The sequence below is a fragment of the Lissotriton helveticus genome, chromosome 6, assembly GCF_964261635.1.
Source record: "Lissotriton helveticus chromosome 6, aLisHel1.1, whole genome shotgun sequence".
In the NCBI taxonomy this organism is placed as follows: Eukaryota; Metazoa; Chordata; class Amphibia; order Caudata; family Salamandridae; genus Lissotriton; species Lissotriton helveticus.
In genome coordinates, this window is record NC_136067.1 from 436,319,958 (window position 1) to 436,345,819 (window position 25,862).

A 25,862-nucleotide genomic window follows, 5' to 3' on the forward strand; every position below is an offset into this window, starting at 1 on the left:
AACAAAATATATGGCATTGAACCCGCATAAAACTTTAAAAAAGAATCTAATGTTAAATGAGCAAAGATTAGATTACGAGCACAGTTTTACCTACCTGGGGGTCTTGATGGATTCTGCAATGGGATGGGGCCCACAATTGGAAAAATCTAAATTGGTGTTTAAACAAAATTGCTTCCCAATAACACAGAGATATAATAAAAGTGTGAATAAAGCAGTTACTCCCGCGATAGAGCTCTTTAGATACAAGGTTCAATCTGCCTCCTTGTATGGGGCAGAAATTTGGGGGCCAGTATGTAAAAAATCTTTTGAAACACTGGAAAACAAATTTGTCAGGGGTTTATTAAAAGTCCCAAACAACACTCCCCTGATACCCCTATTCTTAGACCTTAATATTAAACACACTGATCAGCAAGCTGCACTGAGACCATTGCTGATGTGGGTCAGATTATGGACAACCTTGGAACTATCTGACTATAGAAATGGGCTGAAGGAAGTATTAGAGCTGGATAGAGATAATAAGATTTTCTGGTTCAAGCATGTAAAAAACTGGCTTACCAAGCTCGGATTATCACACTTTTGGAACGAGCCTGAATCTTTAAACCTAAATTCCAAAAAAATTGTAAAACTAAGCTTCTGGTCATATGTGAATTATGAATCTGTGTATTCAAGAACCCATGGCCCCCTTACTGAAAAATTTCTTATGGCAAAAAATGAGGCTCTATTCGAACAATTTCTAGATGAAATTCAACCTCCACTGGCAAAATCTTTATATCTAAAATTCAGGTATGGAACGTTGAGGACAAAAGTAACTGAGAAAAGATGGGGGAAGACCGATAAAGAATATTGTACTCTGTGCACCAATAACCAAAGGGAGGACATTTTCCACATATTGTTTTTTTGTCCTAGTTATGATAAAGCTAGGAAAAAGTGGATAGTCCCCTTGTGTCGTAACATTGGCTCTATTTCCCATAGGGAAGCTGGCAGAATCCTAAGCACGGACACCAGTCAAGTTATCGTGTTCGGCATTAGCAAATTTTTATTGTCCACTTACTTTGTTAGAAAGAAACTATTTCTTTCCTTCTAAATTAAGAAAACTGTTACTTAGACTCCCCGGAACCATGAACAAAGCCAATGCATTGTATTTTAACCTTGGTTGTAGATTCAATCTAATGTTTAATGTTTTTTTTAACTTTCTACTCTTTTTAAAATATTTTAATATTTATCTGATACTGTGTCAAACTGAGTATAAATCATGTGCTTTATCGATGAAATACTGGCTAACGTGCTAAAATTAATGAAATGTAGAAGGGAGCCCTTGGAATGAATGTTACATTGTTGTATAGTATATTATAAACTGTATTTTATTGCTATCTTTTATGTTGCAACGCAACGAAATAAAGATTGAAATTGAAATTGAGAGACTACTATCAGGCATGCATGTACAAACGTTGCATAAAAGAGGTTTGAACAATAAGGAGATTTCAGTAGCATAAGAACATACAGATTAGTGGCACAGATTGTCTGTGAGCAAATGAAATATATAGGTGTACCGAAACGTTAATGCTAAAAAGAACTTAGAACTAAATAAATAAATAAAGAATCAGCATGTAAATCCCCAAAAGGAAGGGAAACACCTGACACCAAATTAAGCAATCAGACTATTACATCTACACTCTTAATCAAAGAAAAGTGTTTCCACATCTGCAAATCTAGGTGGTTTGGCTTTATCTAAGTACCAGTCCAGTTTACTCCATAGGGGACTTTAATTTCTTCGAAGCTTTGATTAATTAAGTATTATGTTGTCTTCTATACGGGTAAAGCAGAAGATAACCAGGTGTGGATCGAAGGGTGGTCGGCTCTTCTCTGTCCAGCTAGGGGCTGATTAATAAAAGCATTTGAACTGGGGAAGTGGTACTACAGGGGTACTCTTTTACATAAACGTACATGCATTTGCGACTTGGCCATCCAATGTAGTGTTAGTAAAAGTGCAAATGGGGCACAGTCCTTTCTATTGTTAATAAACATATCTTGAATAGTTTATAAATAATCCCATTTTGTCATAAAGTCGGATTTTTTGGGCCAATTAAAATAAGCCAGGTAAGGGTATCTAAGAGTCTTACAGGAGTATTGTTATGTATCCTGTACATGCCTTTGAGACTCGGCCCATATTTATTGACATTATATTGATTGCAAATTGTATGCAGGAAGCCGATCTAGCACATTAAATTGTGGTAGGGGGTCAATTGCAAAATACCTACTAGTGTCATGGAAATGTATAATGGTATGTGGATTTTCAGGACCTTTTTACCTTTTTTTTTTTTTTTTAAGTATGATTACTTTCCAAACGATAGGGGAATCCCCATTTAGCTCAAATATAACATATGACTCAATTGTGAGACAATTCAAGCATACAATACAGTGGTTAAAGCCTAATATAAACTTTGTTTCTAGTGTCATGCATGCCCGATGTGTTGACCAGCGTCTTCGTTGAGAGAGAGGGGAGGTGATTTTCGCTAAGCTAGAAAAACATCCAGAATTGGAGATTGCCGACATCCAGTATCCCAAAACCTAAATCAAAGGAACTTGAAATGAGGCTGAATGTTTTTTTCTGTATAGCTACCTATATTTAACTGTACATTGCCCTACTTTCTCTGAAAAATAACTTCTGGTTGTCATTAGTAACAAACGAAACCAGAAATTCAGCAAATGCCACTATAACCTCGTTTGAAAAAAGGAACATCTATCCCATAAGTCAGAGCATTCACAGTATGAAATTAGGGTACCTAGTGATAGGATGTATCCAGCAGGGTCTCCGCTGTGAATGCCCATATTACAGCTTCCTGGCAATGCTACTCATATTCCCAGCTATAGCTGTCACTGCCCTAAGTTCTATGAGCCAGGATTCTAGTTCTGCTGGCCATTCACCAATTCCTACCTGCAGGTAATACTGTTTATGAAACTCAGAATGCTGCTATCGTGCATGTCAAGATATTGCATCTTACAAAAGGGTTCTTGGGTTTTCCAGGTAGGTGCCTTGGCACCTCTCAGCAGGGCCGGCCATAGGCATGTGCAAGCTGTGCACCTGCACAGGGCCACCACACCCCAGGGGCCACCACGCCAATATATATCCTTAATATAATAATCCTCTGAGGATGGATACATATTTGCGAGGCGGCCCTTGGCAGGGACCAACACCCTGACCCCCCCCCTCACTTCACTGGCCTCTGCTCCTGCGTTTCTCCGCCCTGCCCGGACCCCCTCTTCCGGGGCCCCCTACCTATGCTCCCTGCCCAGGGCCACCATGAGCCTAGAGCCGGCCCTGCTCTCAGAAATATCCATCCACCCTATTCGTGGCCCCAGATGTTTGTCATTGCAGCAGTTAGGGCATATGTTATGAGATTTGTCCTATGTCCACTGAACACTTCGGTCTCCTTTAACAGCACCAAGTTAAAGCCTACCAGACAGTGCAGCTGTCTGGTTTCCTAACAATATCATGGGGACCTTCAGAAAGCTTTCCTGGGAACACACTCCGCCTATTACTAACCATTGGTTTTGTGGTTTATAACTCATATTTGCTTGCTTTATTTGTTTTAAGCTATCCAGTTTGAGATTGTCCCTTCCCTTATCTAAACCCTATTTACTGTATTATTCCATCATTAGCGAATTTCTGTAAACAGGCCTTCAAATCTTGTTCTTATTTTGTTACATTTGCTGTGTATTTCAAAGACAAGTTCAAATGTCAGTCAGGCTCTGTCTTCCAAGGAGCTTGGTGTTTACTTTTCTATCTCGGACTTCAAAGTGAGAGGATTTATGTGACAATCATGCTAGCTGCTCTAGTCCTGGCCCCTTGATAGACCTCTGTAAAAAAAAAAAAAATTGTTGTCCACTGCACTCTACAGCAATCCTTGTACCGAAGTGTTCAGTGTTCAGATGGATATTTCTGAGAGCAGGGCCGGCTCTAGGCTCATGTACTGTTCACCACTGCACTCTACAATACTCTAGTCTGCCACTGCACTTTACTCCTCTTTACTCTACTCTAAAAGAATTCACTCTACGCCACTTCCTCTACTCTGAAACAATCTACTCTATGCCATTGCATCCTACACCACTCTTCCAGTCTGCGCCATTTCACTTTGATACTGCAATCTACCAAGCACCACTCCACACTCCCATTCTACGCCACTGCACTCTGTGTTCCTATACTCAAAACCAATACACTGTACACCACTTTACTCAAAACCAATGCACTCTACTACACTTTTCTCTGTGCCACTGCACTTTATGCCACTAGACTCTACTATGCACCACTGCACTCCCCACCACTATACTCTGCGCCACTGCACTCTGCTACTATACTCCACTCTGTCCCTCAGTGCCACTCCACTCTGCACCACTCTACTGCACTCTACGCCACTGCGCTCTACACCAATCCACTGTACTCCAATCCATTCTTCGCCACTCAAATCTACTGTGCACCACTGCACTCCATGCTGCTACATTCTCCACCACTTCACTCTATACTTCTCTGCACCACTCTACTCAATGCCAATGCAGTCTACCCCACTCAAAATATGCACTACTGCGCTCTTCTCCACTGCACTACTGTACTCTACACCATGCCTCGCCACTGCATTTTACTCTGCATCACTCAACTCTGCCACTCTACTCCAAAGTGATGTACACAACAAAACTATACGTCACTCCCACTCTAATCTATTCTGCACCATTCCCCTTCATGCCACTGCACTCCACACCACTGTACTCTACCCTGCAGCATTCCACGACACTCCAAACCTCTGAACTCTTTCCTGCTCCACTCCACTGTACATGTCTGCACTCTACCCTGCACGACTCCACTCTGCGACACTCCACTCTGCGACACTCCACTCTGCGACACTCCGCTCTGCGACACTCCGCTCTGCTAAACTCCGCACTGCGACCCTCCACTCCACTCGGACACTCCAGTGTACAACACTCTCCACTCTATGCCAATCTACAACACTACTTCACTCTACAACGCTACTCCTCTCTACGATGTTCTATGAAGCTTCCTCCATGCCACCCCATTCCACTCTCTACTATGACGCACAACTCCACTCTATGCCATTCCACTCTCCTACACTACTCCACTCTTACAATCTACTCTGCTACACTCTTCTCCACTTCTGACACTCTACTCCACTTAACACCACTCCACTCTGACACTCTACTTCCTCCACAACACTCTGCACCACTCCATGGCACTCCGTTTCACTCATCTCTACTTTACACCACTCTGTGCCACCCCATAACACTCCAATGTACTCTACTTTGACACTGTACTCTCCTTTAACACCCCCTCCCTATCGTTTAGTCATGCTGAAGTGAAGTCACGCTGGTGTACAACCTGGCTTAAACGTATTATCACAGTCAGTAGCTCTTGCGTTGGCAAGATCTATTGACTTTGCCCGTTATTGTTCAATAGGTCTAAAGAAGGGGGAGTTCCCAGCTTCAATCACCAATCTGCTCATTCTGTGATAGTAAGATTAGTGTCTTGTTGAAGGAATGGAGAGAACATTGTTTATAGAACCATAAAACCATACCATAAATCACACAGTTATGAAAACATAAAAATCAAAATCAAAAAATGATGTAGTATACAAAAAAAACATTGAAAAGCTATACTATCATTTAATCAGGCTCTTTGGCCTGGCTTATATTGCGCAGCTTGCTTGTTACTACAAGCCATTAGCCAAAATCTCAGGAACCAGGACCTAGAATTTACACATAGGCTTCTGACTACTATACAATATTATCTAGCGTAATGACATATTGTTATTCTTACCTTTAGTGCTCTTTATACAAAATTAGCTAACTAAATGAAATGTTTTGATTAGATCTCAGTAGTTAAATCAAATAAGAGAAGTGGGCAGAACATGGATACATATCACTAAGTTTAGTAAAGTTAGAATGTCAAAATATTGAAATCCACTCCACTGACTGCCATGCCTATAAAAGTGAGATTGAAAAAAAGAGCCCATAATCAGCGAAAATTAGAACATTCTTGGATACATTTAGATATATGAAGGCTTGTGACAAATACACAAAATTTGTTGTGATCTGGGCGTTCCTGCAAGGTTATGTTAAGTACGTACAGTCTGAAAATGTATTATGGTGCATGGGCAGAAAACAAAAGCTAATATTCAGTTAAAAATATTTTGTCATTTTGCTGTTAAAACAATGGATTTGAACAGCCAAGCCACTGCATTGCAGAGGTTTATTTTCTGTTGTAAATAAGAGCATGAGTTTCAGTTGGGCGGAATACAGTGCAAAACGTGCAAGTCATCTACAGCATTTTCCTTTGGTTTTGCAGATACTTGCACTTTAACCATTTGGAAACTGTGGAGCCAGAATCATTTCATCACCTACCAAAGCTTGAGAGGCTGTAAGTATTTTTCATTTATTTACTCCGTTTAATAGTAAAGACTGTACATGGTATGTTTTATTCTAGAGCTTGAGTCTTGGTACATACCTGTGGATGTTTCATAAATATGAACTTTATTATCTTTCATTTACAGGTTCTTGCATAACAATCGAATTGCTCGCCTGGCTCCTGGAACGTTCAATCACTTGGAGTCCATGAAGAGATTGTAAGTGATTTTTCTCTAACTCAAATCTTTAAACTATACACAGATAAACAACTAAGCATGAGACTAAAGTATTCTCGATGGCAACACAACTTCAGATCATAACATAATCTGACAGTAATGTCAATTTTTTGTGATTTTAATTTGTTGTACTGTTGTGAAGTCAGTTGTTGCACATACAAAAGCTATGCCATGTCAAACTCACTTGGTCTTTGCCAAGCAATACTTGGGCCCCTTAAAGCACGATGCATTCTCTCAGAACTCTCTGCCACATTGCCCTGCCCTTCACAAATGTCCACTTTTCAGCAAAACGTCCATGAGCTAATGCCTTCAAGTGGGCATTAAATATAGTCCTGTATACTACATGGGCTGAGTGCAGGAGCCATACACTTTGGCCATAAACACAGGGTTAGTCTTAATGTGTGTCCACTTTACCTACCAGACATTGTTTGCAATATCAGGCAAGAGGGAACATTAGCATTAATCATTCACCCAAGAACAGGATGCTTTTCAAAGATGGGGTCAAAGCATCAGGCTCACTGTCTGAGCAGGAAATTTTAGCCAATTCATCCAGAAAATGGCACAGTTTATGATCCTGGATGTAATCGATTTTACTTCTTCAATGGCCCCTTTTTAAAGTAAATCCTCCCTTTCTGTTCAGATTTTGTGCACCCGTTGCCAGACTGCATGATAAGGTTGACAGTCATCGAGGCTAGCTGAAGAGATGCAATAGAACAGCTTTTTTAGTTCCTTTGCCTCCAGATCAGGGCTTATCCACTGCCTCTGTCAAGGAGTGTGTCCCTCCTGAGATTAATAGGTCACATTGAAGTCACCAATAAGTATAACCGGTACTTTGTTGGAATAAGATTCAATAGTTTCCAAAAGCTGTAGGAGAATATCTGTTTCTAGGCGTGGAGCGGTTACATGCCTTAAATATTTTGACTGTGAATCCTTCCTGAAAGTCTTCTACTACAGCAAGGATGCCTAGGGTGTCCATGCATAATCTTCTTATTTTACAAGCAGTGGTATTCTTGATTAAAATCAGTAGACCCCAAGTCGGACATCCCACTTCTGATGGTAGAGCCTCTAATTAAATGAGGATTATCTGTTCCAAAATACTGGCTAATTGTCTAGGTATTGTGTAGTAAAGAGATGTCATGGTGATTTATAAAAGCTCCCCACGCTGGATCAATCGGCTTGGGCATAATGGCAGCAATGTTTCATGAAAGTAATTTTAATAGGGGACTCTGTAGTTTATTTGCACTAATACCCTTTGCCCTATTCGACTCCTTCCTAAAGCCCATAAAGGCGCGGGTCGCCTAGTCTCTTCCAATGCCATCTGTACTAAGTGGGCTCCCAAGTTTTATATAATCCCTGCTTAGTTCTTGAATATGCATTGCACCAGTGGGAGAGTACTGTTTAGACAAGGAAGTCCTAGGCAGTCAGCCTACCTCTGCTCTGTCAGGGCCCAGAAAATGAGTGTTGGAAGCAGGGTTAGTCCTATTGGACAAAGCTTAATCAATGTCGTATATGAGTGAAATGGAGGATTAAACTTAAATTCAATTCCTGACTTAGTTATATTAGCCGTGGTAAATGAGGTATGTAGATCCAAGCTGATAAGACTTTCCACTAGAACCCTGTCTCCAAGGGCCAATGTTATATAATCGTGTATCTCTGTTGGTAATGAATAGCACTGTAGACTAATGATGTGGCCATATTATACAGTAGCACTGCTGCGTGGCCCTGATCCACTGTGTCACCTTGTTCTTGAGCTACTCAGTGCCCTCTAATGTACTGGGCCAGAGTTTAGGTACCATATCATGTATACCGGCCATCCCTTTTATAGACCATGGTTCCTTTTTGGCATTGTTAAAGTTATTGCTGTTTGGTTACTCATAATTATAACTAGTTTTTGAAGTAATATGACCCTCGTAAGAAGTGTTACTGGTCTGTCCGTGAATAGCTGCTACAAGAAGGTGACTTTTTTTAATATTTAATTTGCTGACCGTACTGGTCTCGGGATCCCATCGGCTTAGACGTGATGGTATTTTGTCCATGGTTGATTTGCAGATCCCTTCCCCCTTATCCTTTCCCTTGTTATGTGCTCTTTACTAGAGCATCTGCAAGTCTGGCAATAAGGAGGTGACTCTGTAACCCCCTTTGGTGGTAGATTTTCTACCCACTGCTTGTCACAGTCATTGTCAAATACAAAGTTTTAAAATGTCCTCTAATCTCGCAGAAAGTGTTAAGACCACATTTTTGACCTCACTTAGTTCCACCCTTAGAAGTTCCATTGCGCCATTTGCAGCAGTTGCTTCCCCCAATGTACAAAAACCTTCTGTTTTGGTAGCACATATATTCGTGCGTGTGTGAGCCATGATGTTTGGAGATATCAGTGAACTTTTACCATTAGGGGAGTGATTATAGGGCTTCAGAAGCAACTTGTAAGGGTGGCTCAGTATAATTGGGGTCTTGGATTAGTTTAGTATTACCGTTCCAATTAAAGAATTTATGAACTTCACCAAATGCTTTAGGGGTCTTAGTGGTTTTCTCTTGATACAGGACAGACTCGAATTATCAACGAGGAGATCCATATCTTCCAAAGTCCAACTATCTGCCTCATGTTCCTAGCTGTACCCTTTGCTGATTTGTTAGCCTTCCGTTTCCCCATAATTCCAGTTTTGGTACAGATTCTGTGGAGAGCACTCATTATTGCTAACAAAGCAAGCAAGCATATAGTTACGCTGATATACAAGTGCAACAAGTCTTCCTTTGCATCCACCAGTATTGTCAGCCAGATGTCTAATGTAGACGCTTAAGTTTACTTTGCTAGAGTCGAAAGTACCTCTTTGAAGATCAGGTCACGGCGTCCAAAGGCAAATGATGTGTAAGGGGCTATATGCCTACTGAAAATCCAGTTTAAAATATAAGAGGGTGCCCTGCCCTGCCTCTTCCTGGAAAAAACAGGTCCGCTCTTGACCCAGGCTTTTGCCTGCACTACGGGGGTTTTGATGGCACTTTTCTTTAGCACTAAACAGGGTAGAGCTGGGTGCGGCCCTCCTCCTGTACCCTCTCAGTGGCTGGTGCTCATGCTGATGGGACTCCTAGTCCCCTAGATTAGAGTCCTGGTGGTGAGGTCCCATATCTCTCCAACCTTTTGCTTGGGCATTATTCTTCCAAAGCGAGTGTTCTCTCTTGTTTTTAGGTCTCGCCTGTCGATGCGCATGCACATCGAGCAAGCGAGACTATAGGGGCTCATCGACTCTTTATCTAACTTGCAAGGAATCGTGGCGATTCCTTGCAGTGCCCGTGACTTTTAAGCTCAATGCGCATGTGCATTGAGCTTAAAAGCGCGTGCACAGCCGCCCGCATTCCTCCGACACCTTTGAAGTGAAGCTTAGCTTCACTTCAAAGGCCCGGCTTCTTCACACCCACATGACGCTCTGCCCCGCTCCGCCCCCTCCCCTGAGTCATCCTGCCTGCCCTCGACGTTCCCCCGCCCCCTCCCGCCACGCAATGCCGAGAGCTTGTTAACCTAAATTACCATCTGTTCCAAAGCCTTCTTCGAGAGCAGCTCTTCCCGCTCCCGCTCCCCCCCCCCCCCCCCCCCCCCCCCAGCCATCGGCAGGTTTTGCCCAGTGATGTCGACAGCTTTCAGGTATAAATTCCTCCCGGCGGGCAGCCGACACATGGAAGCATGCAGTGTCCGCTGAGTCACATAAAATACGCAGTGAACGGGCGCCTTGCATGCTTTCTGGTTCTCACTTATCACCAAGTTAACCAGAACTGTTTTAAGACGCAGGGGGCGTTGAGTTTAGGAAAAGCACAGTTTAAGTTGTATTTCGAACAGCCTGTCTCTGAGCGTCCTAATAAAATAAACACATTCAGTAATAAAAGCAGCGTCACAATTTCATGTCAGATCGGCATTGTTTTACAATAGAAAAAACATTTGGATTTTAGTTATTTAGCCCTCATTACCCATTGCAGAATGTCGGGCAGAGCTATAGAGCTATATCCCTGGGCAGAATTCTGCCCGCAATTCCGAGTGCCTTCAGGTGCGGAATGATCCGGTCTGCAATCTCTGGATTTGCTAATTTTGCAAATTCTGGGCTCGAAAACACCAGACACTGTTACGAGCTGGGCTTTTAACAGGAGCACAGCCCATTTCCTTCTCGACTTTAATAGAGCATCAACAAAGAGGCACGTTCCCATGAAATTAATAGATCCGTCCGACAAAGATTTGTAATTAGGCCAGCAGAGGGCACTTCGTCCATTGTCTGGCAACCAACCTAGCCCTTTCCAGCTATAATTCGCCAAATAGACTCCTAATTTAAGCGAGCTACATTCCTAAATGACCCCTATGTTTAAAATCACTTGTATGTCTCTTGTGCTGCTTTTGCGAGGGCTTGTTATATAGCAAGCGCATTCCCAGTCTTACTGGCTTGTATTTCTGGGAAGGTTTCATATATAATTCAGTATGTTACTTTTACGTTTTCACAACTTGTATCTTCTTACAATGGTAAATAGCGATTTTCCTGGATTTTAGCACATGCCATGTATCCATCCTATTAAAGGAATTCCTTCCGCTCCTTATCTCCTCAGGCACTTAGCGTCTACGTGTGTCTCCCAGGCTCCTCACAGTGCCATATGTCCTCAGGGCATCACACTTCTAACGTGAACGACCGTCTGCTCCTTGGAATGCTGGCATGGTTGCCCAGTGCTGCCTGATCTTCTTCAAAGGCAGCTTGTAAACCGAGCTGCCCTCTGAACTCTTTCTTGGATTTCACACACAGTCCATAGCGCTTCCTTCTACCTTTCACCAGGCACACACACACACCACCAGCCATCAGTGCACGCTTTCACCAGGCACACACACACACACACCACCAGCCATCAGTGCACGCTTTCACCAGGCATACACACCACCGCCCGTCAGTGCAAGCTTTCACTTGGCACACACTGGCACACACACACACACACACACACACACCAGCCATCAGTGCACGCTTTCACCAGGCACACACCACCAGCTGTCAGTGCACGCTTTCACCAGAGACACACACTACCAGCCATCAGTGCACGTTTCCACCAGGCACACACACTACCAGCCGACCAGGCACACACACACCACCAGCCATCATTGCATGCTTTCAACAGGCACACACACACACACACCACCAGCCATCAGTGCACGCTTTCACCAGGCACACACACCACCGGCCATCAGTGCACACTTTCACCGGGCACAGACACCATCAGTCAGTGCACGCTTCCCCCGGCACACACCACCAGCAGTCAGCACGCTTTCACCACACACACACACACACACACACACACACACACACACACACACACACACACACACACACAACAACAAACACACCCACACACACCAAACACACACACACACACACACACACACACACACACACACACACACACACACACACACACACACACACAACACACACACACACACACACACACACACACACACACACACACACACACACACACACACACACACACACACACACACACACACACACACACACACACACACACACACACACACACACACACACACACACACACACACACACACACACACACACACACACACACACACACACACACACACACACACACACACACACACACACACACACACACACACACACACACACACACACACACACACACACACACACACACACACACACACACACACACACACACACACACACACACACACACACACACACACACACACACACACACACACACACACACACACACACACACACACACACACACACACACACACACACACACACACACACACACACACACACACACACACACACACACACACACACACACACACACACACACACACACACACACACACACACACACACACACACACACACACACATCCCCCCACACATCCCCCCACACATCCCCCCACACATCCCCCCACACATCCCCCCACACATCCCCCCACACATCCCCCCACACATCCCCCCACACATCCCCCCACACATCCCCCCACACATCCCCCCACACATCCCCCCACACATCCCCCCACACATCCCCCCACACATCCCCCCACACATCCCCCCACACATCCCCCCACACATCCCCCCACACATCCCCCCACACATCCCCCCACACACACATCCCCCCACACACACATCCCCCCACACACACATCCCCCCACACACACATCCCCCCACACACACATCCCCCCACACACACATCCCCCCACACACACATCCCCCCACACACACATCCCCCCACACACACATCCCCCCACACACACATCCCCCCACACACACATCCCCCCACACACACACCCACCCGGCCATCAGTGCACGCTTTCACCAGGCATACACACCAGCGGCCGTCAGTGCACGTTTTCACCAGGCATACACACCACCAGCCGTCAGTGCACGCTTTCACCAGGCACAGACCACCAGATGTCAGTGCACGCTTTCACCAGGCACAAACACCACCAGCCGTCAGTGCACGCTTTCACCAGGCACAGACCACCAGATGTCAGTGCACGCTTTAAGGCGGCACACACACCACCAGCCGTCAGTGCGCGCTTTCACCAGGCACACACACCACCAGCCATCAGTGCATGCTTCCACCAGGCACACACAGCACCAGCCATCAGTGCATGCTTTCAAAAGGCACACACACACCACCAGCCATCAGTGCACGCTTTCACCAGGCACACACACCACCAGCAGTCAGTGCACGCTTTCACCAGCCACACACACACACACCGCCAGCCATCAGTGCACGCTTTCACCAGCCACACACACACACACCGCCAGCCATCAGTGCACGCTTTCACCAGGCACACACACCACCAGCAGTCAGTGCACGCTTTCACCAGCCACACACACACACACCGCCAGCCATCAGTGCACGCTTTCACCAGCCACACACACACACACCGCCAGCCATCAGTGCACGCTTTCACCAGGCACACACCACCAGCCGTCAGTGCACGCTTTCACCAGGCACACACACCACCAGCCATCAGTGCACGCTTTCACCAGCCACACACACACACACCGCCAGCCATCAGTGCACGCTTTCACCAGGCACACACCACCAGCCGTCAGTGCACGCTTTCACCAGGCACACACACCACCAGCCATCAGTGCACGCTTTCACCAGGCACACACACCACCAGCCATCAGTGCACGCTTTCACCAGGCACAAACACCACCAGCCGTCAGTGCACGCTTTCACCAGGCACAGACCACCAGATGTCAGTGCACGCTTTAAGGCGGCACACACACCACCAGCCGTCAGTGCGCGCTTTCACCAGGCACACACACCACCAGCCATCAGTGCATGCTTCCACCAGGCACACACAGCACCAGCCATCAGTGCATGCTTTCAAAAGGCACACACACACCACCAGCCATCAGTGCACGCTTTCACCAGGCACACACACCACCAGCAGTCAGTGCACGCTTTCACCAGCCACACACACACACACCGCCAGCCATCAGTGCACGCTTTCACCAGCCACACACACACACACCGCCAGCCATCAGTGCACGCTTTCACCAGGCACACACACCACCAGCAGTCAGTGCACGCTTTCACCAGCCACACACACACACACCGCCAGCCATCAGTGCACGCTTTCACCAGCCACACACACACACACCGCCAGCCATCAGTGCACGCTTTCACCAGGCACACACCACCAGCCGTCAGTGCACGCTTTCACCAGGCACACACACCACCAGCCATCAGTGCACGCTTTCACCAGCCACACACACACACACCGCCAGCCATCAGTGCACGCTTTCACCAGGCACACACCACCAGCCGTCAGTGCACGCTTTCACCAGGCACACACACCACCAGCCATCAGTGCACGCTTTCACCAGGCACACACACCACCAGCCATCAGTGCACGCTTTCACCAGGCACACACACCACCAGCCATCAGTGCACGCTTCCACCAGGCACACACACCACCAGCCGGCCAGGCCCACACACACCACCAGCCGTCAGTGCATGCTTTCACCAGGCATACACACCAGCGGCCGTCAGTGCACGCTTTCACCAGGCACACACACACACCACCAGTCATCAGTGCACGCTTTCACCGGGAACAAACACCACCAGCCGTCAGCGCACGCTTTCACCAGACACAAACACCACCAGCAGTCAGTGCACGATTCCTCCAGGCACAGACCACCAGATGTCAGTGCACGCTTTAAGAAGGCACACACACCACCAGCCGTCAGTGCGCGCTTTCACCAGGCACACACCACCAGCCATCAGTGCATGCTTCCACCAGGCACACACAGCACCAGCCATCAGTGCATGCTTTCAAAAGGCACACACACACCACCAGCCATCAGTGCACGCTTTCACCAGGCACACACACCACCAGCAGTCAGTGCACGCTTTCACCAGCCACACACACACACCGCCAGCCGTCAGTGCACGCTTTCACCAGGCACACACACCACCAGCCATCAGTGCACGCTTCCACCAGGCACACACACCACCAGCCGGCCAGGCCCACACACACCACCAGCCGTCAGTGCACGCTTTCACCAGGCACACACACCACCAGCCATCAGTGCACCATTTCTACAGGCACACACCACCAGCCATCAGTGCACACATCAATTGTTAACGCATCCACAATTAACTATTGTAGCAATCGCAGTATGGCACACTACTTTTAAACATATTCATCTAAAGCGCAGCATGCCACCATTCCCTCACACTCAGCACCCTCACACACTCTGCAATGGAACATACACTCCAAATACCACTCAGTGCCACATACTTGCACGCCACATAATTACACTGCACTCAATGCAACATACATTCCAAATACCACTCAGTGCCCCATAATTACACGCCACATAATTACACTGCACTCAATGCAACATACTTTCCTAATACCACTCAGTACCACCTAATTACACGCCACATATTTACACAGCACTCAATGCAACATACACCCCAAATACCCCTCAGTGCCACATAGTTATATGCAACATAATTACACTGCACACAATGCAACATACACTCCAAATACCACTCAGTGCCCCATAATTACACACCACATAATTGCACTCTACTGAATGCAACAGACACTCCACACAATACCACTCAGTGCTACATAATTATATGCTGCATAATTACACTGCACTCATGCAACATACACTCCAAACAATACCACTCAGTGCCACATAATTACACGCCACACAATTACACTCTACTGAATACAACATACACACCACACAATACCACTCAGTGCCACATAATTATATGCTTCATAATTACACTGCGCTCACCGCAACATACACTCCAAATACCACTCAGTACCACAATTACACGCCACATAATTACACTCTACTGAATGCAACACACACTCCACACAATACCACTCAGTGCCACATAATTATATGCTACATAATTACACTGCACTCAATGCAACATACACGCCAAATTCCACTCAGTGCCACATAATTACACGCCACATAATTACACTGCACTCAATGCAATATAAACTCCAAATAACACTCAGTGCCACATAGTTACGCGCCACATAACTACACTGCACTCAATGTAACATACACTCCAAATACCACTCAGTACCACATAATTACACGCCTCATAATTACACTCTACTGAATGCAACACACACTCCACACAATACCACTCAGTGCCACATAATTATATGCTACATAATTACACTGCACTCAATGCAACATACACTCCAAATTCCACTCAGAGCCACATAATTTAACACAACATAATTACACTCTACTGAATGCAACACACACTCCACACAATACCACTCAGTGCCACATAATTATATGCTTCATAATTACACTGCGCTCAACGCAACATACACTCCAAATACCACTCAGTGCCACATAATTACACGCCACATAATTACACTGCACTCAATGCCACATACACTCCAAATACCACTCAGTGCCACATAATTACACTGCAATCAATGCAAAATACATTCCAAATACCGCTCAATGCCACATAATTACACGCCACATAATTACACTGCACTCAATGCAACATACACTCCAAATACCACTCAGTGCCACATAATTACACGCCACATAATTACAATGCACTCAATGCAACATACACTCCAAATACCACTCAGTGCCACATAGTTATATGCAGAAAGGTATAGGTGCCTTCAAGGGGATTTGTTTAAGAAAATATATTTAAACGTGATTCAACTAACTCTTTAGGACAAGTCAATGGTCCTTTCAAGAATAAGGACCATTGACCTGTCCTAAAGAGTTAGTTGAATCACGTTTAATTATATTTTGTTAAACAAATCCCCTTGAAGGCACCTATACCTTTCTACTTACTCACCCAAGCCCTCAAGGGTATGTTGGGTTGCTCACTGTTCCTTAATCACATAGTTATATGCAACATACACTCCAAATACCATTCAGTGCCACATAATTACACACCACATAATTACACTCTACTGAATGCAACACACACTCCCCATATTACCACTCAGTGCCACATAATTACACGCTACATAATTACACTGCACTCAATGCAACATACACTCCAAATACCACTCAGTGCCACATAATTACACGGCACACAATTACACTACTGAATACAATATACACTCCCCATATTACCACTCAGTGCCATATAATTACATGCCTCATACTTACACTCTACTCAATGCAACATAAATACACTATCTGTCGATCTATCTATCACCCTTCTATCTGTCTATCTCTCTATCACCCTCACTCTATCTATCGCCCTCACTCTATCTATCTATCGCCCTCACTCTATCGCCCTTACTCTACCTATCGCCCACCCTCTATCTATCTATCGCACTCACTCTATCTATCGCACTCACTCTATCGCCCTCACTCTATCTATCGCCCTCACTCTACCTATCGCCCTCCCTCTATCTATCTATCGCATCACCACAGCATCACTCAACACCACCAGAGCATCACTCAGGGGTACCACAACATCACTATGCGCTACCACAGCATCACTGAACGCCACAGCATCACTTGTCGCCACCACAACATCCCTCCGCGCCACCACAGCATCAATCTTTGCAACCATTCAACAACTGGTTCAAATATGTTCTCTCAATGTTTCAAACTTCATTACAAATGTCACAAAAATATTTTAATAGTTCACTTCTGTTCTTGGATTTTCATCACAATAAAATACAATGAACATAATCTTCACAAAAGTTATTTACAAAAGCTATTGCCATTATAAATTACAATAACTTTTAAGTATTAATTAAAAAAATAAAAGCCATTTTTATTTGTAATATCAATACATCTAAGTCACGTAAATACAACACATATTGCATTACAAATGCTATAGGTGTCACATTTGCAAAAGTTAAAACTATTGGCATTGTAAATGACAAAGCTATTCAATTCACTATTTTCCAAACCAACAAATAAATAAAAAATTTGTCATTTACAATACCAATAGCTCAAACTTTCCTAATGCGAGACCTATTGCATTGCAAATGCTTGTTTCCTCTTGATGTGCTGCAATGGTGTATAAATATTGTGTTTTATATTTGCTCGTACCTGTTGTGTTTATTGAGCCGCTCATTATGCAATTAATAAAGGGAAAATGTCAGGCTAGTTTGTCGTTTTGCTTTGTCCTGTGTGCTATCCGACCCCCAGAATATTGCCTTTCACTCCCCTGTCCTCATCAGCTCAGAAAGGAAGATGAAGGATTAAATAGGTTTGACATTGTGCTAATACTGAATATAGGCATTTTTTTCACATGTGTTTACAATGCATGCCATAACAACGCGGTCGTTACAACGACCGCCTTATTTCGCATATTGTTACAGCGCAAGTCGGAAGAACGACTTGCTTTTAGGGGGCGCTGGATGTTGGAATAGTATCAATTACTATTCCAACTCCAGTCTGTGCAGATACTAGGTGTAGTGCCCCAGAGTCACAGCCAGCAGTCTAGTGTTTTGTATGCCAGCACACTGAACACCCACCCACCACTGATGTCACCGGTCAGGTGACACAGCTTTAATAAAAGGGGCCGAGCCCATGTGCTCTGGGCCAGTTGTACCATGTAGCCCACTGTGTCTGTGTCAGTGAGCAATGAGGGCCCAGGGCCCCCATCATTACATTGGCGACGAGGAGGGCGGACGCTAGCCACGCGTGCCGCATTTAAAAGAAGAAAAACCCCGGAAAGAAGAAGGGAACTGCCCATGTGGAGGGCACCCTCCCGGGAAAGCGGAGCCGTCCGCCGAGAGGCCTGCAGGGCGTAAGCCGAGCCCCGGGCCTGCCTGCAGACAAGAAGGTGACCGGGAGCCCACCCTGCACCTTCTGCGTGGGATGAAGAGTAGCAGACCGACCGGAGGCCACCCAGGTCGGCCGCGAGAGAGTGACACCCACAGAGTGAAGAGCAGACCGACCGGAGCCCACCTGCGTCGGCCGCGACTGAGCCCCCCTGCCTGGGGTGAAGAGAGAACCGTGCAGAGCCCACATGCATCGGCCGCCACCGAGCCGAAACTGGATGCCCCGCAAACGCGGCAACCACGGTGAGACCTCCGCGGAGCCCCCCCCCCCGCGTGGAAGGTGAAGGCCTGTCGGCCGAAGGTGAGCCCAAGCACCGAAAGCGGAGCCCACCCGCTATAAGCTGCGAACATTGACTGTGCCCCCTAAAGTGCTAGCGACGCCGGCTATCAGCCCCCAGCAAAGTGAGGCCAGCGGAGCCCACCCGCGGCCTGCATGCGACGGCCCCTACCCCGCCGCGCAGCGTGTGAGTGAAGTTGCTGCGGCGGGGAGCATATATTAAAAAAAAAAAAAAAACTGCCAAGCCCTGCCCCGAAATCAGCGGGAGGCCATCCCGTTCCTCGGAGTGCCCGCAGCGTGGAGTGAACTGCCTGGCGCCGAATAGTTGAAGCGGAGCCCAACCGCAATGAACTGAATCTTCAGCGGAGCCCACCCGCAGTGAAGCGCTAATCGCTCCCCACCCCGTGCCGCGTGTGATGTGTGGCTGCGGCGGTGGGGGGGGGAGAAGGAGTGAGAAACCAGCACCCGGCCCGAACCGGCAAAAGCATCGTCAAGCCCCCTACGAAGCATAACCAAGCATAGACTCACCGCAGAAGGGAAGCCATCAAGCCGCGACCGCCTGTCTCGCCCACCGCAGATCTAAGTGTCCTGGCCAGGACAGAGAACGGCCCGGAGACCAGCGCTGACACCCCTTCCCCGCCGCGCAGCGTGTGAGGACTGAAGCTGCTGCGGCGAGGTGCAAGAGAACAAAGGCAGAATCAGGCCTGTAGGTCTTTCTTTTCAAATGAGCCCCCGCAGCGGGGATAACACAAGCCCCACACACGACCTGGACAGCGAGCGTCTACTGCCAGGGGCCGTGTGCACCACTCAAAAGAATCCGTGTGCAGCAGGGGAGAGCACAAAGAAGCACCGCGCATGTGGGCAGAAGCAGAGTTCGCCCGCATTCAACACGAAGCCCTCTTGCAGGTTTGTAACACTGCCCAAATCACAAGTGCCAACACTTAGCTAAAACACTAGGCACCTACCCTGTTTAAAGCACCTGCATGTATAGGGAGTCCCAAGGAGGCAAGCCAGCAGGAAGGGGCATCTCGCTCTGAGAGAAGACTGCACGAGCCCCTGCAGTGTCAAGAACCGGCCCAGGTTCATGAGAGACAAGTAAAACGACACTGCCATTTAGTGGCCGCATAGAGCAATTACAGTCAGGGAAAGGACTCCAGTTAAAAGAAGCAAGCACTGCTCAAACCAAGTGCCATAGAAGCAAGAGGATAAGCCACATCCCCTTCTGCCAGTGGTGCTGCCGCCACCACCAGAAATCAGAAGGGCTCCACACAAAGGAACAAGCCGTGGGCCAACCAACTACAGAACCTAACCCAATACAAGCACACGACAGCGCAGGGACATTGCGGTGAGCACATCTACAGGGAGGAAGATCTGCGCAGAATACTCTCCCTCACAGATTACGACGCCACGTCAATACGCTACCTCCTGAGGACAAAAGGAGACGGAGCAAGAACGCGCCAGAAGCACCGAGACATGCCACAGGCCGCGAGGGACGCGACAGGAGTGCAAGAACTCCCCACCCGCACGCCAGGACCGCGCAGCACTGCGCCGGGATGTGCCAGGAGCGGCAGAAGTCAGGAGCGCCCGAGTGACGCAGCCCAGCGACACGCCAACGCCACAGAACAGCACTGCGCAGGAACGCGCAAGGAGTGAAGGAACTCCACACATCAGGACAGCACAGCACTGCGCAGGAACGCGCAAGGAGTGAAGGAACTCCATGCCACCACGACGGAGAGACACGGGGATCACGTCCTTGGGGACCTGTCAGTAGGTCACAGCGAAGATGACTTGCCAGAAAGTCATCGCCAGACGTGGACCAGGCAGATGGTCGCCCGGAAAGAAAAGGAGAAGACGACCAGTCAGATGGTCGCCCGAGAAGGAAAGAAGACGCGGACCAGTCAGATGGTCGCCCGAAAGGAAAGGAAGAAGCTGACCAGGCAATGGGTCGCCCGGAAAGAAAAGGAGAAGATGACCAGTCAGTTGGTTGCCCGGAAAGAAAAGGAGAAGATGACCAGTCAGATGGTCGCCCGGAAAGAAAAGGAGAAGATTACCAGTCAGATGGTCACGACTGCGAAGACATGCCAGAAAGTCAAAGCTAAAGTAACTGAATAGTCTGACATGAAGACCGACGTGAAGTTCAAGAAGAGGTCTGATAACACAGACCCGAAGTAAAGGAGGAGCGACAGGAAGAAAGGTGCGATGCCTGGTTTTGGTCATCCGAAGAAGAGAAGGCGTGTCCTAAGGGTAGGACGCAACCAGGGAGACACGTGTGGAGTGCACGCCACACGGAGATGGCCTGGGTAGTGAAGATAAGAAAAGGGACCAACCACGTCGTGAAAGGAATGGAGGAGAAGGGTAGTGAGTGCCACGGTGCCACTAGAAATCACAAGGAGAGAAGAGGTGTGACCAGTCAACACACACACCAGAAGAAGAAGATGGTGACCTGCACTAGAACACTAGAGTGCATTGAGGAACAAGGCCTGGCAAGAACACCGGCGGCACAAGTCAAAGATATCTACCTACGAGCCATCCATCCACGTGGCGAACGCAGAAGAGGGCAAGTTGGACTGTTGGCAACAATCTACCTTTGGGGTTGAGCGGAAGGTTGGATGGCGAGAGTGCTCACACATCCGGCTGAGGAACTGACCACTCGTCTCCAACCCGTGGCAACCCAAGAAGCAGAGGCCTCAAGGGACTCTGGTGGCAGCAAGTCCCGCAAGAGAGAGAGATCCACAGCGGCGCGTCTGCAGGACCCATGGAGAGGAAAGCTCCACGTGCAAGAAAAGAGTCGACAGCGTAACCTTCAGGCGGAACTAGGACACAACGGTGAAGATTGTGGAGCGCCCCGCTCACGGCCCGAAGGCTATGGTGGAGCAACATGACCGACAAGACCAGTCCAGTGGAAGCCTGGCAAAGAGGTCCTCCCGGACATCTTGTGAGAGAGGAATACCGGCGAGAGGGGCATCCTAGTGAGAGGGATGTTTGCACCTACTTTTTTTCCACCTGCCAAGAGACACTTTGAAGCCTGCCCAGAGACATCACCAAGGACCAGGACTGAAGAGGGGAACCTAGAGGACAAATAACATCCATATCATTTCACCCTTCTCTCTAACTACCAACCGTCACCAGTGGCGCGAAGCAAAGACAAGACAGAGAACAACGTCCAGGTGGCGCAGACAGAACATAGGACCCGCCGAACAACGGTGAACCATGCCACAATGACTCATTGGTCCTAGATGCTGTAACTACACCATCTGCGGCCTGCAGTCCGCCAAAGAGACTCGTTTCAAATCATCGAGTCCAGTGTTGCATTCTTGGTGTATTTTCTTTCCCACAGGTTGAACTTTTTGTCACGGGGTTATGAAAACTGTACTTTTCTTCCCATAGGTTTTGGACTTCTTTTGTTTGACTTTTCCCCAGGTTTGAGAGGGATGTAGTGTCCCAGAGTCACAGCCAGCAGTCTAGTGTTTTGTATGCCAGCACACTGAACACCCAACCACCACTGATGTCACCGGTCAGGTGACACAGCTTTAATAAAAGGGGCCGAGGCCATGTGCTCTGGGCCAGTTGTACCATGTAGCCTACTGTGTCTGCGTCCGTGATTGCGAGCAATGAGGGCCCGGGGCCCCCATCATTACACTAGGGCAGGTGTTGGATTTTAAATCCAAGACCTTCTTCCCCCTAACGCAAGTCGTTCTTCCAACTTGCGTTGTAACGGTATGCGAAATAAGACGCGGTCGTTGTAATGACCGCGTTGTCATGGCATGCGTTGTGTAGCATGCGAACAAAACTCTGTTTACCGCTGATACCTGCCCATAGCTTTGCTCCGGCATGAATTTTGCGAATAGGTTCACTGTCATATTTAGGTAAATAGTCAAACATGAGACTTTCACCTAGGTCCTAGCCCAAAAGATTCTGCTTGCCACCCACCTCCTCTGGCCCCCTCTAACCCCCTCTTTGTATATGTGCTCTCCCTAGCCCTCCTGCCCACCTTCTGTTGTCCACGTGATTTCCCATTCTTCCTCCCTCACTACCTCCATCTATCCTTCCAGGTTACCTCACTCCCCAATGTGGGTTGGGGACGAGCCAACACGAAAATAAGGTGGACAGGAGAGAAGCACGTGGGTGAGGGGAGAGGAGAGGGGAGAGGGGAGAGGGGATCAGGGAGCACATGGCTAAAAATAATATTTTAAAAAAATGCTATGACAGAGCGAGCCAGCATGAAAGAGGTAAACAAATATATATATTTTAAAAGCACATTAACGTTGTTTGGGTCATAGCACTTTCTTTTTTTGCAATTACATTTAGACAGGCTCCAGAGAAGCCGTGCAGCTGTTCGGCATGGATGCAAATATTTGCAAAAGCCATAGCTCTCATGTGCAAAACCTATTGGCATTTGCCATTGTTTGTTTAGAATGGCGATGCACTTTCTTTTATTTGGCTAGTTGAGTGTGCAGTGGGGACATTGACATAAGGAAGATGCAGTCCTAGATCAAAGACAGGTGGTAGCGAGGCAGACAATCCCTTTTCGTGTTGCAGCATGGCTTGATAATAGGCAGGTCTCTCTCTAGTCCCGCTCTTGCTTGTTTTCCAATCGCAAGTAAAAACTGTGGAACTAATTACCTCTGAGTATCTGATCCTGAACGTGCTTTGAAGTTCCCATCAAAGGCGTCGGCAGACTTCAGTCCTTACCATTAGAGGCTCGTGCACTGTGTAGATATATGTGGTGACTTTGAGCCAAGGCACAGTCACTTACAGGTGCGTTGAACTAATTTGTAGCTTGAAAGCCTTATACTAACCGCATGCGAGAACAACCCACTTATGTCTTCCCTCTGATCCCGTTTCCTCAAGTTTAATCTGAAACAGATTCTGAGGATGATGTCCTTGAAATGTGTTTAAGAAGATGTCTCGTAAGATTTTTTTAGTGATCTCTGATTTAGGACTAGCCTCCTTAAGCTGCTGGGAAAACGCATACATTTATTCAAAAGTAAATCTCTGGCATATATCAAATAGACCAGAAAGTGTCAGTTCGCAGAATTTCTACAAGCTCATTTCTTAAAAAATATCGAGGGTTTCTATTATTCCAAAAGCTAATGCTTGGGTGTTATGTCTTTGTTGTAACTGGCCAACTGTGCTTTTGGTTGAATCCGATTGCTTCAGATCAACCTCTCAAAATAATAATGCACATAACCGATGTTCACAGTTTGTGCAGCGCAAAGCTCAATGCCTCGGGTACCATGACCCAGGGTCTAATATGTTGAGAAATTGAAGTAAAATGGCTGGTTCCCACTCTAGCACAGCTTGTGCTTTTCCTCCTTTCTTCTCATTCCGGGAACTATCAACTCTCACTTGGCATGCTCAGGGATTTCAGATTTCTATGTGATGTCCAGGCCATGCCCTCAAATGTATTCTCTTGCAAGATTTTCTTGCAGCCACCTAACAACAAGCATTGGTTAAAGCCAACAGGTCTGTCCCACACTGTTGAATATAGTCAATGTTATCAGCTGCCTAGCAAGTTTGTTTTTCATCAAAGGCTTTGCAGAAGGAGAAGGGGCAGCTGCCCAGCACACTGAATCTTATTAGCAGCCGACATGCTGAACGTGGTTTCTAGGGAAGGCAAATGATTGATCTGAAGAATCATTACACTTGGTGCTCCTGATAGGAAACATCTTAAACTTGCTCACCTCTTCCGATATGGGCGGCAGCCTCCTTTGAATCTCTTCTCCCGGATTGTAGCTAGTGCCAACTTATTTATAGTATTTTGCTCCCACTGTCTGCCCTCCAGCAACTTCTGCTAATCGGGACCACTTTTTTTCTCAAAAAAGGTTTTGTGTGAAATATGAGTTGTCAATATTGGAACTCCTAAAACGATTGTGAACAGAATACAGATTACAAACACTGGAAGAAATGTGAGTAGAGGAGTGATCTCAATCACCTGTGGTGCACCTACGTTTAGGCTTATCCCTACATGATGAACATTTTTGTACATCAAACACACTGAAAACTGAGGCTAGATTCTCCTCACAGAAAATGGCCTGGCCAACCCACCACAACATCATCTTCAGTCTTTTTCGGGAAGTAGAATACACATTGTTTCCGCTAGAGAAAGTCTTAGGGAGTATAAATTCTGTTCGATGACATGTTCTATTCAATTCAATTAATCTTTATTCAATATTTTTCAATCACAAAAGACACATATAATATACATTTATATAAAAACAAGTTTGCCAGACTTTATAAAATACAATTATTATTAAAAGATAATTATGTTAAAAAAAATATATATATATATCTATATCTATATCTATATATATCTATATCTATATCTGACCAAAGAGCCCCTGTGCTCTAAGAGGGAACACACGCGCTGCTGCCATCCGGTTTGTGTGCCTCGCTGATGCTCGCAGGTTGGAATTTCCTTTGATTGAGCTGAATTTCGAGGCGGTGACGCCCCTTAATCATGGATTGCCACAGGAGGGCTCAACACATTGACCATTTCCTTGTTCCGACCTTTTGTTGTCGAAAAAACCGCCCCCAGTGGGCGTGGCATATTTACAAGGCATCCAGCAGTATGCTGGTCTTTATAGTCCCGAAA

General features: G+C 46.7%; 1 protein-coding gene across 2 annotated transcripts in view; it reads left to right on the forward strand.

The window, feature by feature from the left end:
* PXDN (peroxidasin) overlaps positions 1–25,862 on the forward strand; it is a 740,799-nt gene that overhangs the window by 285,785 nt on the left and 429,152 nt on the right. For both annotated transcript variants that reach the window (XM_078647879.1, XM_078647880.1), the window contains 2 exons: positions 6,353–6,424; positions 6,558–6,629. In XM_078647879.1, coding sequence (XP_078504005.1) covers positions 6,353–6,424; positions 6,558–6,629 — 144 coding nt within the window. The remainder of the gene's footprint in view (positions 1–6,352; positions 6,425–6,557; positions 6,630–25,862) is intronic.